The sequence below is a fragment of the Sander lucioperca genome, chromosome 18, assembly GCF_008315115.2.
Source record: "Sander lucioperca isolate FBNREF2018 chromosome 18, SLUC_FBN_1.2, whole genome shotgun sequence".
NCBI lineage: Eukaryota > Metazoa > Chordata > Actinopteri > Perciformes > Percidae > Sander > Sander lucioperca.
Window position 1 is genome coordinate 23,070,681 of NC_050190.1, and position 12,035 is coordinate 23,082,715.

The 12,035-nt window shown below is 40.8% G+C and overlaps 1 protein-coding gene and 1 long non-coding RNA gene across 6 annotated transcripts in view; both read left to right on the forward strand.

Annotated features, from left to right (window-relative positions):
* grin3ba (glutamate receptor, ionotropic, N-methyl-D-aspartate 3Ba) overlaps window positions 1–7,363 on the forward strand; it is a 111,999-nt gene extending 104,636 nt beyond the window's left edge. For 2 of the 5 annotated variants that reach the window (XM_031309733.2, XM_031309730.2), the window contains exons 9-12: window positions 1,565–1,716; window positions 2,953–3,117; window positions 4,544–4,611; window positions 5,837–7,363. In XM_031309733.2, coding sequence (XP_031165593.1) covers window positions 1,565–1,716; window positions 2,953–3,117; window positions 4,544–4,611; window positions 5,837–6,803 — 1,352 coding nt within the window. In that variant the 3' untranslated portion in view covers window positions 6,804–7,363. The remainder of the gene's footprint in view (window positions 1–1,564; window positions 1,717–2,952; window positions 3,118–4,543; window positions 4,612–5,836) is intronic. The other 3 variants (XR_004895664.1, XM_031309732.2, XM_035994483.1) reach the window with 3 other exon arrangements.
* Window positions 7,364–7,936: 573 nt separating this feature from the next.
* Window positions 7,937–9,725, forward strand: LOC118493711. Its single transcript, XR_004895667.1, has 2 exons — window positions 7,937–9,023; window positions 9,136–9,725. It is a non-coding gene; the product is annotated as an uncharacterized LOC118493711 (long non-coding RNA).
* The last annotated feature ends 2,310 nt before the right edge of the window (window positions 9,726–12,035 follow it).

A 12,035-nucleotide genomic window follows, 5' to 3' on the forward strand; every position in this document is an offset into this window, starting at 1 on the left:
AGGCAATCTTAAGGGACCCCACTAAAAGAAATGTAGTCAAGTAACAAATTAATAATAATCCAGCACACAGGAAAGTAAAAAAGACACTAATTACATTAACTGATGGTGACAAAGGAAGGAATATTGTGCACAGGTGAAATAAAGTATTTCTATATATCTCAGAATAGAAACAATACATAACATTTTGAGTTACTTCCCATATGACATGGTGCTGCTGAATCAACTCCTCCCACTTAGTGTTTTCATTTACACAGAAGCAATTTATATTACACTGATAAATCATCACAGGGTGACCACAGCCACGTGAATGCATAACCCAAGGTAACATAACTGCCTGTAAGGAGCACAGTCAGGTAAAATATGAGCATATTTTCACTCTTTCAACTGAAGGGAGTGTAGGGGGGATGAGTCAATCTTGATCCCACTGCAACCCCGGAGACCACTTGATGTCAGCCCAAAAATCTGACAGATGTGGAGTGTTGGGAATGGGACTGAGCTTCGGGCACTTTGGCAATTTGTCATTTTTTATCTTGTGAAGTGTTTCGTATTGTAGGACAACTCTAGTGTCTGTATGCCTCACAAGGCTCCAACAGAAAGACAAGCAGTTTCAAAACGTCTATAGCATGCTTCAGATGCCTTTTAGATGTTGACATTGATCCCAGAAGTCTATCTCTCGCCTAGGCAAGCACTAATCCATCTTTTTCTCTCCCGATACCAATTCTAATAACTAAACTCGAGGTACCTCTCTTTAAAGATTTATAAACCTCACGGCATCTCTTTGGACTCACTTTTATGGAAGGTAACATGAGGCCAGGGATTGGTGCTGTGGCACCTGGTAACTGATAGTGGGAACACTGAATTTTTATAACCACACTAACAAATGGACTGTATTTACTGTGGATCACATCTGGCCAGTACCTTAATAAGGACAATATTGGCTCAATGCTAATCAGGCATCACCTTTGCAAGTGTTGCAGATCATAAAAGACAGCAGGCTGATATTTGTCCTCCAGTCTTATCCTGGCATTAGATATGCCTGCTATTTTGTTGTGAGAAGCCTCTAAAGCTGTGATAAAGGGAGGAAACGACAGCTCAATACCAGAATTTGATCCGCTACTGTGTGTACTCTGTACCACAAGGGACACCTCCATCAGCCTTGGTGGTTTTGTGCGGTCATCCCTACACAAATACTACCCCAGAAAGAAAAAAAAAACAGGACAATGTGCACTGTATTATGCACTGTACCTGGCAGTAAAAAGTGTTGATTCTGACTCCAACTGAAATCTGTAAACCCATAAATCTCTTTTTCCAGAGGGCATCTGCCCTTTGGCTAAACACACCTGGCTGACTTTGGTTTCCTACACATAAAAACCAAGTTGGGCACTAGTTTCTGGTCTCTTCCTCAGGCATGGCTGTCAGATTATATTACCTGTAGTGTGTGTGTGTGTGTGTGTGTGTGTGTGTGTGTGTGTGTGTGTGTGTGTGTGTGTGTGTGTGTGTGTGTGTGTGTGTGTGTGTGTGTGTGTGTGTGTGTGTGTGTGTGTGTGTGTGTTTCCTCTTTCAGGCTACGGTATAGGCCTGCCCCAGGGCTCTCCCCTAACCCGTAATGTGTCAGAGTTCGTGAGTCGCTACAAGTCTGACGGCTTCATGGACATGCTACATGACAAATGGTATAAGGTTGTGCCCTGCGGGAAGCGAGTCTTTGCAGTCACTGAGGTAAGTCATTGGTGGGAGAGTGTGTTCATGTATTGTGTACGTGTACGGTGTGTAAAGCAAAGCCTTCTGCCACTGTACTATAAATGAGTCTCCCTTTGGGACACCGACTGGATTGCCTGCCAGCTAAGTACACATACACTAACAGACACATACACACACACAAACAGACAAAGACGTACAATCACATAAGCTCAAGCCTATATACTGACCTTAACCAGAGTTACAGGCACGTACTGTCTGCGTGTCGATACTTATTTGTGTCTTGTGTGTGCTACAGCACAGAACTCTTAGTCGTCGTCGTCGACCCACCCCCCCTTTTCACTTTTTTTAGAAAACTGCAGATCTCTAGACAGAGCACACTGTCTCTATCTATATCGCTTGTTTGTGAATAAAGAAGCTTTTCAACTCCCTTTGGCCATCCCTTTTAAATCCCACTTCAAAGTTGAATCATATTATAGCAACAAACGCAATTACACAGTCACAGTTTTCTCCAGTAAAATGGAAAAAACCTCAACTGCACCCAGCATCGGGACGTTATTACCATTTGTCCCATTTGAAGCCCAAAGAGTACTTTCAAACAATGTGGGCGTTAGTGTGATCATGCCCTAAGGGTTGGGAGCAAAAGGAGGTCAGTGTTGTTGCTGATGAATTTGTCGAGTCAGCATGGGGCTAATTGCCATCGAAGGCAATGCAGAAATGAGCCGGGTGAAGGAAACATGATTAGAGAGTATTGGAAAAGCTCGCTGCTGTCTTTTCCACTTCCTCCAAGGCCATGAAAGCCTCATAAGAGATGGACATTATGTCAGGGGGGATGCGGGCGCACCAAATGGGAACAAATTGCTCTTCAATTAACCATCTCTGTTTGCCATCTCCCTTTTAACTCCTGTTCCTTTATATTACTCTTAGTTTTGCTTTCCCCTCAGCTCTTTATGCTTTTCTTTTCTCCACGTCCTTTTCTTTCCAAACATGTCTTTTACGCTGTCCCCCTCTTTACTTTATTTCTATTCATATGGGCTTACACAGACAAACTGAACACAGACAACAGCAGAATATCAATTGCATACTCATAAAAGTGGCCTAAATGGTAATTATGCAAATACAAATCATCAATCTCTGTATTTTCCTCTGTGTCGGCTTAAGTCTTGGCTAATCTGTGTCACTCCCCCAACCTCTCTCTCTCTCTCTCTCTCTCTCTCTCTCTCTCTCTCTCTCTCTCTCTGCCTTCGCCCCCCTCAGACTCTACAGATGGGGATCCAGCATTTTTCCGGCCTGTTTGTGCTGCTGTGTATGGGGGTGGGTGGAGCCTTGCTGACCTTGGCAGGTGAACACACCTTCTATCACCTGGTCATCCCTCGCCTCCGGCGCACGCACACACTGCAGTACTGGCTGCACACCAGCCAGGTGAGTCGATGCATCCTGTACGGATACATGCGCACGCTCTCACACACTTGCAAAGTCTCTCATGCACACACGTACACACACACAGAAAAGATGCACAAAGACCAACTGTAATCTTCACATTACTCATATGTGTATGAGCACACGCATATGAGAAAAGTCACTCTCACCCTCTTACACACACACACACACACACACACACACACACATGGCAGCATACTGCTGTTGGTGAGAGCCCTTACCCCCTGGAGTTAACGCCTATAACGCAGGTTACCTACTCCCTCTACTGTTGGAAACTCATAATAATAAATGTGACTCATATTTCCCTTAAAACTGAACACTATTGTGATTTATAGGACAGATTTCATTTATACAGTTTTAACTAAATGTATTGCTAATTAAGGACTTTGTTAATTAACTAATTCATTATTAAATTGTGCTCTATAAAGTTACATACATATTTTAAATTAATTAGTTAATTAAGTCAAGTTATTAAACTGTTCCTATTGGCAGTGTTCATTCATGAACACAATTCATGTTTTTCTTTTTCTTTTCCGAGACAATTGATTTATAAATATCTTTCATAGATCATTAAATGTACCTTTTCATTCAAAATGTTGTCTTTTATCATGTTTTACTCTTTACTTTTGAAATATGCTTTATTTTAAACGCTATTCAAATGTTATTTTGTAAAGAAAGGGATACAAAGAAAATGACTAAAAGATCAGTAGAAGCTTGTTTTTGCAATAAGACTGTTTGTAAGAATTGGTGCCTTTATGACAATGCACACCACAGGAAACACAAATTGGCGATTTAAAGGTCACATCTTTTTTTTTTTTCTTTAATGAAAGTCTAGCCATTACCAAATGAGGTGCCTGTAGCGATATTGTTGAGTGAATAATGGATACAAACTAGAGACTGCTCACATTTGTTTGCTGCATCCCTCTTAAAGGGCAACCACTCCCGGGCAGCCTTTAGCATTCATCACAACCCAGCTCAGTTATCTGAGAGGATGACGTCTGAGTTAGTCCCTCGAGATAATCCCAACCAAGAGTGAAAGTCTCCCTCCTCCTCAGATATCTTCAGACGTGTACTGTATATAGTATCAGGAAGAATTAAAGCACAGTCGTACCTTACCCGAATTATTTTTTCAGTCTAACCAAAGCACTTGGGTACCCAAATCAAAAAGGGCTTAAGCAACTGATACTTTAACCTCTCTTAAAATTGTAAGCGTAAATTAAGTGTCTCTCACTGAATTTACAATTATTTGATGAAATTATTCAGCGGAGCACCACAGCAGGACTTGTGAAGAATATCTGTCACAGATCTGTACAACTGGGTAGAATAAGGCAATTCTCTCCTGATTAATTCCAGAGCTAACAAATTTCACATTACTAATCAGTAGTTCTCTTTTCTTCTCTACTCGCAGAAAATCCACCGAGCCCTCCACACCACGTATGAGGATGTTGGAAAGGAGCTGACAGACCTCGACCAAAAGTAATGAAGTCACTAACTGACTTCATCTGCATCTACACACTTGATTGTCACCTTCCATGTGAAACAGCTAGAATAAGACCATTCAAATAAATCAATACTAGGGATGGGAATCACCAGAGGCCTCACAATACCATATCATCACGATACTTATGTCACGATACGATATTTTTGCGATTTTAGACATATTTCAATATTGTGTTGCAATTCATGACCTTTTTGTATTGATTCCCACCCCACCCCTAATCAATACCGTGTTCAGAATTTCTACATTTTCTAGCAAGAAGTTGTTTTCTAGAATCAAATGTCACTTTCTTGTTCCCAGTGCAAAAATCTCCCTTATTCTGACTTTTTGTAAAAAAACTACCGCTAATTCCTTAAAATTCCTTAAAAGTAAAGGAACAGTTTGACACTTTTTGACACAACTTTTTTCATTTCTTGCTGAAAGTTAGATGATCATGTCTGTACGGTAAATACAAAGCTACAGCCTGCAACCGGCTAGCTTAGCTTAGCGTAAAGACTGGAAACAGGGCGGAAACAGCTAGCCTGGCTCTGTCCAAAAGTAACAAAATCTAGCAGCCAGGGATGTGTGTAAAGGGGTGGAACAGTTCACAGGTTTCAGGCTTTTGTGCAGTACTGATAGAACTTTCTGGTTCTATCCACCCCCTCCCCCCCCCCCTTCCTGTTTCACCTTATTTGAAAGATCCTGGATTCGCCCCTTGCTACCAGCACCTCTAACGCTCTCTGTAACACATTATATCTTGTTTGTTTAATCCATTCTCAGCTGCTGACAGCTCAATATTTCATACAGACTGTTATCGAGCTTCTCATCTAACTATCTGAAAGACGGAGAATAAGATCCCAAAATGTCAAACTATTTCTTTAAAACAAGTCAATTTGTATTAGAAACGGGTTGAAATAGCCACACGTTTAGATTTTTTTTTCTCTTTCATAACATGATAACAAAGTGACTTGTTAAGATGGAGATTTCTCGCAGTGACAGCCTGTTAGATCTTTTATTTAGTTTAGTATCCCAAACAAGCAAGTGATATTAACATGATTTAAGTCAGATAGTACTGCTTACTTGATAATCCCTATATAAACAATATATATTTTGTGTTTGCAGTTTGCTAAATTTGCAGTTAGAAAAATGTTTCTGTGTATACTGCTGTACAGTATATCTCACTGGATATATGCCCTTTGCTGTGATCTTCCTCTCTTTCACTAGCCCCTCCTCTTGTATCTCAGAGAACTGCACCCTACACAGGAAACAGCATCAGCCTCCTCCCCCATCCCCTCCCACATCCCTCCCTGCTTCCACGACAGCTGGAGACACCTGCAACTCCTCACCATCCCATGAGCCCAAGGAGAAACGCGTGCACTTTGACCTGGAAACCCTCCACAGCTACCGCCTGCGCACACACACCGCCTCAGTGCGCGGCAGGCCTGGTATGGTCGGCCGTCCTGGGCTCGGGTTAGGAGGGTGGGGGCTAGGCAGTTTTACCTCCCCTCCACAGATTAGCCTCCATGCTAACGGGGGCCCCGTTTGTTCACTGGCTTCCACAGGCTTGGTGCTCTCTCCCCTGGGTAGCAGGGCCGCTCAGACCAGCCTATGGGAGGGGGAGCTCCACGACCTGCAGGGGAAGATTGAGACGTTCCGCACCCAGCTGAGAGAGGCTCTGGCCAGGAGAGCAGAGATCCAGAGCAGCCTGGAGAGAGAGAGGAGCGGACTTGTACGCAGGGATACCAGTCTGGAGAGGGAAAGGGACAGACAGAGGATACAAACTATTAACACAGACAGAAGTAGCTCCACTCAGCCCAAACTCCCTGAGAGAGACAGGACCAGCCAACTGCAAACCCTGAATAATCAACAAACAGGGAGGGCTAACCAATCAGGCGGTCCTGGGACTCTGGAGCACGGGAGAAGCAGCCAATTAAACACAGTGAACAGTTTGGACAGAGGGAGAGCCAACCAGTTACGCTCTGTTAATACTTTGACGGGAGAAAGGACTGTCCATTCACGCACTTCCACCAGTTTGGAGCGAAGTCGAGTCAACCAGCCAGGGGCTGGAAACATAACTGTCCAATCGCGGAACACTTCTAGCTTGGACAGACAGATGGCTAACCAATCACGCACTCTGAACACTTTGGAGAGTACAAAAGCCAACCAATCAAGTGTAAGCAGTGGGACTTGATTGTCTTTCTGAAGCCTCTGGTGTGTAGGATCACGGAAGGAGTAGTACAGTTGGTACTTACATAGCCGTGGGAAGATGGCTGTGTTGGAATGGGTTAAGTTTAGGGGACGCTTGCTAAAAAATGACAGTATATGTTAACTCACACCATTACTTACTGCAAACTAATAATTTTCACACTCAGAATTATTTCCACTCTCGCTTAAAATCACACCTAAAAAAACATTAACCGCAATTCAAGATCTTGTAAAATAACTATATTATCCATGAAATCATAAATAAGCAATGTAATCTTTTGGAATGAAAGCCAATATAATTTCAGCCAAATCTCAGTATACTTTCAGAAGAACAAGATCAGAAAAACTGGGATTAGCCATGGGAATATGGGTAATCTGGCAATGCTAAAACCACTGTGCTTATTGAGGAGACCTGGGGTTCACATGAGGAACCGTCAATCACAGCTGTCTGACAAACACAAGACTATCACCTGAATGCAAATAAGGCCTGTTACACAGAGGCCTACAAGCACACAGAGACATCAGTGACAAGAGCACAGAAAAATCAGTTAGCCCAATGTGAAAAAACTGCAAACAGAACTATTTGAAAATGCAGACGCAACATCTGTGTGCCAGTAGCACGAGATAAAGATGCAAAAAAAAAACAATATATTTTGAGTAATTCAAGTAATAATTTCCCAAAAATGTGAATGACAAAGTAAGAAAACTGTGAAAAAAAGAGTGGTACAGCCCTAAATCAATGTACAAAAAGATCCCATGAAATATTTATAAAAAGCCTTTTGTGTGTTGATACCTTGTATCATTGTGTGTATTGTCCCGCCATCAACACTACAACACTAATACAGCTTTGTCAAAAAACGCATTTTGAATATTTTTATAGCAAAATCCCACCCTCATGAAATGTGTCAAATTAAAAAGGTCCAAACAGACACTTTGAGATGGTAATTGTCCCCTGTGATTTGATGGGTTTTGCATAAAAAAGGATATTAAAGCAGGAAAATGCACATAACGGAAAACGGTTTGTTAGAGTAAAATGGATTCAAGCCATTTAGACCCAAATACACACATCCAGCCCATTTTATGTGCTGCTAAGGTTTAATTTAGAGTTAACTTAAAGTACCGCGCCATTTAAATAGTTTTCCTTATTGTTACCTTGTGTCATGATGGGCATCACACAAGGTTTTCACGTGCAGTATTTTTTAAAGGGCAACTCCAGTGTTACACATAATGATAAATAGTCATGAAGGGTATAACTCAGCCTGTGAAAACAGTAGTATATATGTCTTCTGTGGCTCTGAAATGAGCTTCAAGTCTAAGAAAATAATCCCTAATGACAAACATTTTGACACTACACTACTTTCCAAGAACTTAAATATAAAGGTGGGTAAATTAAGTTGGGTTAACCCTCCTCCACATCAAGTGCAATAAAAAGATCATATAGGGAAATGGAAGTGGAATACTAAATCAATGCAGTACCCCTTTACATCCCGGCCCTTTCTCTGTATAGGGTGAATTTTATTTTGGGCAGAAACGCAGCTGACCCATCCAATTACAGTACTTGCAGGACTACATTACATTTAATGTGTCCATCAGTGGCTTCAGCAACATGGGTCAGAGTTGCAAGTGTTTTTTGATGGTCAGTGTTCAAAACTCATTTTCCAAAGTGCTGTAGTTGATGTCATGGTGGCATCATTTCAAAGATGGTGGCTCTTTAGGTCACCTTCACACTGTTAATACTGGTAATAATGTAACAATCCATTATGCTTGTATAAAATCCTGCAAAACTACAGAACAAAATTAAAATCTCAAAGTCATTTCACTGAACTTTTTAATTATCAACCTAAATCTCCAAACAGTTGCATATCTGCTTATATTTGTGGCTCTTGCCAGTTAACAAGTGCCATCAATTTGGAATGAATTTGTTGAACGTATTCATAACTAAAGGAACGTATCATAATTCTGGCAACAATTTTGTGCTCTGTGATTGTATTGCGCATAAATTCACTCTGATTACAATTCCCTAGCTCATTGCAGATCGGGAATCAGCTCCGATAAGTGAGACCTCGTGCTTTTTTTAATCATTATTAATCATTCAAATAGATGTACTATTTCACTCTGTTTCCACTCAGATAAAGCATAATAGTTTTTGCCTTCTACTAAAACAAAGTGAAGTAAGTTTAATGCCCCATGTCAGTGACGAAGAGAGGTTGAGAGGTAGCCTGGGAAAACCCTGACGAACTTCCGGCAAATTTGAGATTTGCTCTGCCACTCTCAGTTACAACTGAGAAGGGTCTGGTGTCAACCAGGCTAGTTGAGAGGTTGACTGTTGGGACTCCCATTCAGTTATTCAGTCAACCAGCAGAGGGAGCTGCCTCCCTGCTTCCCGCGGCTATGGACAATGGAGAGTTTATGGATTGATGTTTCAGTCCGACAAAACCACTAAAATAAATATGACAGACGGAAGCTCCACTTTGTGCGGTTGTTCTCAAGCAACAGCTCAGAGGACCTGGGGAAATAAGGCCTTTATGAAATCACTCCAGCATTATACAATGCGATGTCACCTAATAGTATTGTGATACTCAATCTTGTGTGAGAACACTTTAAAGAGATGTTGGGAATTTCACTGGCCCACAGGTCTGAGACCCAGACAGTGATACTACTAAAACAGAATTTTATAATGGTACATTTAAACGTTTCAAACTTTGCTGTGGTGTGAAGTGGTTGTGTTGACATGCCATGGTGTCTATGAGGAAGAAATATATTTTAGGTCTTTGACGAGAAAGAGCTTGTGGTACTGGATATTTAAACAAATACTTTTAAATTTACCCCTTATAAAAAAGTGTATTAGCATATTATTGAATTTTATCATGATCATTCTCATGTTTTGAAATAAACATTTATATACTTATTTACTTGCATTATCTCATATTTTCAGTGTGAACTGCAAAACTCCAGCTTTGACCTCCTAGGATAATCCACTGTAAGTGACCACGATGAGCACATTGTCCCAATCACTTGATAAATCTGGCCCCCATCAAACCCATTTAAAATCCATTAATTCACTAATTGCCTTGCATTAGTGTATGGTCATTAAATCAAATGTTGTTCTAATGATTTTTGCAGATAGACTTTCATTGTCGAGGCCACTTCATACGTGAGTACAAAAACACAAATTTCACTGCCGTGAAAGTCAAAAGCGCCAATATAAAATGTGTTATTTGGTGCATATTAAACTGCAGCTTGGCTAAATGTGCAAGATCAAAACCATTTCAACTTCTCACCTCATCAAGAGTGCAAAACAGGGCATATCTGCCCCAACACTACTATTCACACAGGTGTGAGAGAGGCAAATCTCAGTAAATTGTTCTTAAAGGTGCCCGATACCTACTGCTGACAAAAAAAGATTCAAAAGAAATATTAATCATAATTAAACCGCCTCAAAAACATGGAAATATGGATACCTGAGACATATAAACCACAATACATTCATATGCAATAGCTTACAGATCAATACTAACACAACTAACTAACCTATGGGTACAGTGTGAGAAAGCAAAACATACTGTCCTTCATATGTAATTTTTTTTTTCAACAATCTGATAGTTTTATTCTATATCTGGTATTGCATTGTTGTCCATATTCATGAAGAAATCACGTAGCTTAGATTTTAAGATGGATTTCTTTCCCCCAACCTTTTACCTGTTAACGATTATTGCTCAAGTTTAAAAATGTGAAACTGTGCTCCTGCTCAGTTTAGCACTTGTGAGGATCAGAAGGGGTTGAAAGATCTGCATTTTTTAGGCACAGCCGTTAGTAGTTAGTCTGGTCTCACTAAAGCATTGCAAAAACGCACCGCTTGGGTCTCCAGCAGAAAAACTAGTACTGAATCATTAGTGTGTGAGCGATGTTTACTAGCTCAAGAACCTGCATAACGCAGCTTTCAAAGGGCAAAGTTTCTGCGCCGCGCTAATGCTTTAGTATCAGCATGTTGCACGATAAACGTGTAGCATTACCTCTAGTGAGGAAGATGAGAAGTTGTAGCAACTCCTGTGATTATCGCTTTTAGGTAAAAAGAGATAAAAACGTTAAAAAAAAATTACAAAATAGGACTGGAGTCAACTACATCTACTGCTGCACAGTGAAATGCACAGTGCAAAACAATCCAGAATACATCAGCTATATTAATTATTCTTGAATGAGTAAATCTACACCCACTATAACAAAGTGTTACCATGGAGCACTTAAGCAATTAGTCTTTGTGCGACTCATGGATGATTGTTTGTTTATTTAGTCAGCAAAGGGATAAAACTTGAATACTTTTTAAGCTCTCAGTTAATTACTTCATCCCATTGTAACTAACTAGTCAGTCTTACAAAATGATATACTATAATCTACAATTAGACAAAGGTTCAGTTAAAGTAAAGATGTGGGATTACAGGTGTGGTTGCTTCATTGTGGCACAAACCCAGAGACTTCTCAGAGAAATGCCTGTGTTCCTGTGGCCACTTAGGAGGAAGTGTAAGCACTACTCCACCCGAGGGTATAATGCTATTTGTTTAGCTTGTCATGTAATGACAGCTTTCAACCACACAGAGGCACTTGAACCTGTCCCAATAGGCACGAGAATGTAGAGTGTGGAGTGGAGATACCTGCAGAGAATCACATTATGGATATTTTTTCTGAGAGTGCGACGGAGACATGCACTCATTTCCAATCATTTCATCTAAAAGATAGCGAGTCCTGTATTAACTGTGTATGTGTGTGTGTGTGTGTGTGTGTGTGTCTGCGTGCGTGCGTGTGTGCATAGTGACATATATAGTATATTTTCTAGTCAGTCACACTTCAGTCACCCCATGAGGCGGTGGCCTAGATAACATGGCAGAGCAAATCATTGTTACACATTTCATCCGTGTTGATCCATAGTGTTGTATTTCATATTGCAGTGGCGTGTTTTCTTAACCACATAGACATAGTAACATTAATACTCTTTTTAAAATACCATGGACTTTTGTTCATTGACAACTGAGTGCTTCTGAGATACATGAAACGTGACACTAGGTGAAGGGAGAATGGAAATTGATGCCTCAAAATGTAATTGTTCAGTGCAGATGAGAGCTAACAGCCTGTGGGATGTTTGAAGAGGATGAGAGAGAGAGTGAGAGAGAGAGAGAGAGAGAGGTGTAGCATGCTGATGATATAGTGCCGGTGCACTGTATAA